This window comes from Anneissia japonica, unplaced genomic scaffold, assembly GCF_011630105.1.
Source record: "Anneissia japonica isolate Jap-2015-1 unplaced genomic scaffold, ASM1163010v1 scaffold11151_len745516_cov174, whole genome shotgun sequence".
NCBI lineage: Eukaryota > Metazoa > Echinodermata > Crinoidea > Comatulida > Comatulidae > Anneissia > Anneissia japonica.
The window spans coordinates 717949-723425 of NW_022744950.1; the positions used below are offsets into that span (position 1 = coordinate 717949).

General features: G+C 32.9%; 1 protein-coding gene across 1 annotated transcript; it reads right to left on the minus strand.

Moving 5' to 3' along the window:
- Positions 1-90: 90 nt before the first annotated feature.
- Positions 91-5306, minus strand: LOC117119747 (ectonucleotide pyrophosphatase/phosphodiesterase family member 5-like). The gene is made up of 4 exons (XM_033264607.1): positions 4400-5306; positions 3434-3631; positions 1973-2290; positions 91-1224 (listed from the first exon to the last, which is right to left on the minus strand). Exons 1-4 carry the CDS (start codon positions 5271-5273, stop codon positions 1007-1009), a joined length of 1608 nt encoding a protein of 535 aa, XP_033120498.1. The 5' UTR covers positions 5274-5306; the 3' UTR covers positions 91-1006.
- Positions 5307-5477: the final 171 nt, after the last annotated feature.

A 5477-nucleotide genomic window follows, 5' to 3' on the forward strand; every position in this document is an offset into this window, starting at 1 on the left:
ATAATACACTGTTCGCTGATAATGTTGACACTACATAAATTATACATGCCTATAGTTAATAGCAAACCATATAATTTTACACAAGAATAATTTTCCATTAATAACCTATACAATTTATTGATTCCAATATTTTCATCGATGATTAGATAATGTGCACAAAGCGATGAGCATGATAAATTATGCAAGGGTACAGCAATCTCATTATTAGATGTAATGGTGCAACACTGTCTTTTGATAATATAGCTAGCTAGCAGTGTGGCTTTGTGTCTATGCTGTAGTATAGGTCATGGTATGTACAAGTATTGTATTCCATAAATAATGAGAAAATCTTTTGTACATATATGGAATGAACAGTATTGTAAATGGTCTATTAGGCAGTTCTCTTAAATATTTTTAGTATCACTCTTGAATAAGCACCACAGTACTTATTAGAAATATGTTAATTGGAACATTGTGGTGCATAACCAACCATATATATTATTAAAGTACAACACTGATGACTAGACAGGGAAAGGTTATTATTCTAATAGTATACATAATGTTAGTCTATCATTCTAGCAATATTTTGTTTCTTGTTTATACCACATTGATGTACTGTAAGAGTGGCATATTATGACTAACAGAGAAATGTATAAAAAGTAATGGTCTGATCACATAGTGATCAAAATACTGGTACCATAAAATAAAATTATGACCTGGATGATGTAAAATTCCATTACCATGAGAACAACCTACTCATATTGTTCACATAAATTAGATGATTTAGCCTCAAATGAGGAAATCAAATTAAATTTTAATTCACTTTATTGTATGTTAAATTAATAGTTCACAGCATTATTACATGTAGTGAAAGGTAAAATAATTTGTATAAATTTAGTATATGAACTGTGCACCATTTAATTTTTTTATATATAAAAATCTTTGTGCTGATGTACAGCAATCTGATCTCCTTGGTTTTAAATTTACTATTCTTGAATTTGTTATTAATTTTTAAATTGACTATACTTCAAGTACTGCAGTTCGTTATTACCACTTCTTCTTTAGGGCTCACTGGCTGATGAATTTTAACATCGGCAACGTCCATGTCATCGTCATACATATCGAGTGATGTATCAATTATGGGCTTGTAATTGCACGGGGGTTGCCGGTATGTTCGCTGTTTTAGGCACATTGCGGTGAAAATGACAGCGGCTAAGAATCCGACTCCAAAAGCTACACTTAAAGCTGTATGGTTAAGATGAAATGAATAATTATGATATAGTAAAATGAAATTAGGGTAAAATGGATCATGCTTTATTAAATAAATGATAGATACTATCAAACATACATATTAGAAATCAAAGAGATAATTGGTTGTATTATGACAATGAAAATAATGAAAAAAAATGACAACAGCATTTGAAATTATTTTCAAAAATTATGCAATATATTAGGATCAAATCAAATCCATTTTTTGTTGTTGGATGGGTAGACAGATTGATATTGAATCAGGGGTTTTATTAAGGTTTAGAGTAGGAGGAGAATGAGTAAGAGTTACAGGAGAGTTTGTGGGGGGGGGAGCCAGGGGCATAGCCCCCAGTGGGGTATAAAAGTAGCCAGCAAAAAAGCCGTAGTAACCGGTTGAATTCGATTGCTGCTAACTACTAATGAAACCCCTGGGAATGAACGTATACAGACTGGAAACAATATAACAATACACTGGATAGGGAAAAAACTAACTCATACTGTATGTACCCTTTAACATCAGTTTTACTGTAATTGGAGCATTATTCAAAACTGTTATATACTGTAATATTATGGGCCACATGAATAAGATTAGGTATATTTTGTTTGCTGAAACCTATGATAGCCATCTTTTCAAGTATCATTTTCAAAAAGTCTGAACAGAAAACATAATTGCTTTTATATACTGTATAGTCCAAAACCTAATAATCTGAGATAATTTCAATGAAAAATAGGGAGATGTACAAACCGATAATTGCTGAGATGGAGAGCGTAGGCCAGTCTTGACCAGACGTTGGCGACACAGGGACTGTTGTAGCGGCATTAGACATACTGTGAGTTGTAGGTATCCCAGTCGGCATTTTCCGTAAGATGTGAAAAATACGGTGAAAGGATCCATTGTTAGGTGATTCCGGAATGTTCAAAATGTAGCAGATGAGTGGATAGATATCAACGTTGTAGAACGGATCCGCCTCAGACTGATTCTTGTTGAAAACAGGGCCATGAGCTACAAAGATGGGATGCATCACCTCGAGCCTATTATCATACCCATGTGCTCCTTTGAAGTCTAAAGTGGTGAAAATAGAAGAAATTAATAATTACTTTAATATTTTAAACATTATAAGATATATCCACTTAATAAAAGAGCTGATTTGTGGCTCACCCAGATAGCAATTTTACATTATAATAATAACACTGCAGTTTGGTGTTACAGAACAAATTGTTTTTGTAAAACCATAAATACATATCTATTGTATTATAACGTGAATGTTATAAATGAACACCTTCAGATCATGACATCTGAGCATACAGTAATTGAATCTGAGAGAGAAATGTTGTTTGTGTAGTGAACAGTGGAGATGTTTGGACATAACTTTGCTGTTTCGATTCCAACCACTTCTTCTTCCTGTGTATGTCAGGAAACACCAAACTTTGGGGTTTTTTTAGTTTTTTTAAATTTTATATATTAGTTTTTCAATTCATTTCTTTTTACAACCACTGCTCGCTTGTATTTCATCCGTCTTTTGGATGAGATGTTTAAGACATTGGTCTTGTCTGTGTGCCACATGGCCCACGTGCATGTTAAAGAACATATTACATTCCTCGAAAAAGAGTAGGGGATGGTTTTCACAAGACACCACTGGAAATAAGCTTTTGTGAGTTATCTTTCATATATTTCACATACTGCAGAATCCATTAAAATTGTGCTATTAAAAAAAAAATTAAAAGTAGGAGAATAAACCATAACTTGCAGCGTCATTGTGCTGAATTGAAATATTATAGTGTACTGCACATACAGTATTTTACAGTAATTCTAAATACTGTACAGCAGCATTCTTGTTATTTTCATCCAACACCAAGTACTGTAACTACGTACTATCATATTCTTTTTACAATCAGTTCACTAACCAAAAAAGCTTTCTCAAAACCAATATGCCAATATATAAAAGTTTTATATTTTTCTAAATGGATTTTTAGCAAATCCATAAAGATGAATTTGTGTTATTTTTGTAATGGAAAGTGAACCATAAAGAGTGATTATATTAAACACTGTAATGGAATTGATAGTCTCTGTATGGTAACATAATTACCATACCTTACTTTCAATCTTTTGAAATGTAAATTAGCAAAATAACATATTTGAAACACAACTGGCTGTGAGCAATTAAAAATGTTTCATCCAGATGTTTTTCTTCTCTACAATACTTACATTTTGTGTCATTCATATGAGGAAATGCAGCTGTAAAATTTTGAAATATGCTCCATCCCTCATTGGCAACCAGCAAGATTGGTGCAATTCGCCTGTTGTCATGGTAATGGAACACCTTCGGGATTTCATCTTTCCAATAAACATCCATATGCTTGCTAGCATTCTTTAATGCATCGTAAAGCTTGCTTGTATCTCCCTCTGTAGTAAAAACATTTAGTTACAAACTATTGATACTGTATAATGTACAGTAAAGCCTTCTTGTAGCTTTGACAGAGCATGGCAATAGTAATGTGTGTTAAATTTATTCATTCTTTTTCATAAACATACTATAGCAAGATTACATTAGGATATTAAATCTGCTAATTATTATTAATAATACAGTACCTGTAATAATAATAATTATAATACAGTAATAAAGAAAAAAAATAAATATTAATAATAAAAATAATAATAATAAAAGAACTGTGATTTATACTGTATATTTATTCCTACCAAACGCCCATCTAGAGTGGTTTTTTTTTTTTTTATAAACCTGATCAGGTATATTTAATATTTATTTTTTTATGTCGGTGAATATTAATTCGTTTTTTTATACAGTATTGTAGGGAGTTTGATGCATCAGAAGAGGAAATGAAAAGTGTCTCCCTGGTCACTTTTTTAATCAAAGAACCAGAATCACAATCGCAGACTAAAACCAAATGTCATTCAATGCCAAAATCTTGTGTAGGTATGCTAACATTAAAATGATATCAATTACTACTGTTATTTTATAGAATTTATAATGTTGGATCAGTACGCCTACTACTGTATAAAAAATCATGAATCATTATCTTTATCACCATCATTATTAATTTATTATTATCATTATCTTTATATTATTATTACTGTATTATTATTATTATTAATAATAATATTACTATTATTATTATCAATATTATTATTATATATTATTAATAAAACATTTACCATCGTTAGGCCATATTCCCAATATCGGGTTGTTGCTATCAAAGTAATATAGACTTGCGTCAACAAAGTTGTCCAGCTCAATTACTCTGTCCACTGACACGTCAGCCATCCCATGATCAGATGTGATAATTATGTTAGTCGTCTCATACAGCCCATTAGCTTTCATCTCATCAATGAGGTAGCCAACATCAACATCAAGATCCTGTAATTTTTTTATCAGTTCAGGCGAGCTTGGCCCATACCTGTGTCCGGTACGATCTGGTTCGTGATAGTATAAAATTCCAAGGTTGACATGATCATTTTCGTTTTTAAAATGTTGAATGATCCAGTTTACGCGTGCACTGAACGGTATTGATTCATTATACTTTGGTAGATAGTATGTCGGATATTGGTCACGGATTTTAATGTCAGATCCTGGCCAATTTATCACGGCGCTCTGTCCTAAATTATTCTGGTTGGTGATCCAGACTGGTTCTCCACTACTCCACCATTTAGGTTCCAAAGAGCTTGGTTCGCCTATGTGAAACGTCTCGTTCCATAATGGATCGTACATATTATTTCCAACTATTCCATGAGTTTCCTCGTACATGCCAGTAACAATTGTGTAGTGGTTTGGAAATGTTTTAGTTATGAATGCATCATAAGTAAACTTAGCACGAACACCATCAGAGATTAGCCGGCGAAAGTTTGGCATATCTGTCTTGTCTAAATAGTCTGCGCGAAATCCATCCAACGACACTAGCAAGACTCGTTTGTCTGTAGTAGCAGCAGCAGAGGTGACCAACCCTGTCAGACAAAACAACCCGATCATCAAAAGTAGGGCTAGGCCTAGGCCTAGCGAATCGACGGGACAATTTCTACTGACCGTCATCATTGTAGATCGGTGTTTAATTTATGAAGAAGTGTCGTGAAGCAATGAGACAACAGCGATAGAATGTAGTGTGGCTAATGACAACAGAAAATGAACTGTTTAACCCAGAAGAGAGATCTACAGCATAAAAAAACAACAGAATTGACTTCTGACAACCGGATAAAAACAAAGGTTCCAATTTGTGTTGAGATTTTTTAACCACCGTAA

Excerpts from the sequence above, each read along its gene's own strand:
- LOC117119747 (XM_033264607.1), bottom strand. The coding sequence starts at position 5,273 with ATGATGACGGTCAGTAGAAATTGTCCCGTCGATTCGCTAGGCCTAGGC. Across the intron at positions 3,632-4,399 it reads GGGAATATGGCCTAACGATG|AGGGAGATACAAGCAAGCTT; the intron begins GTAAATGTTTTA and ends TTTTTACTACAG. Across the intron at positions 2,291-3,433 it reads TCATATGAATGACACAAAAT|ACTTCAAAGGAGCACATGGG; the intron begins GTAAGTATTGTA and ends TCACCACTTTAG.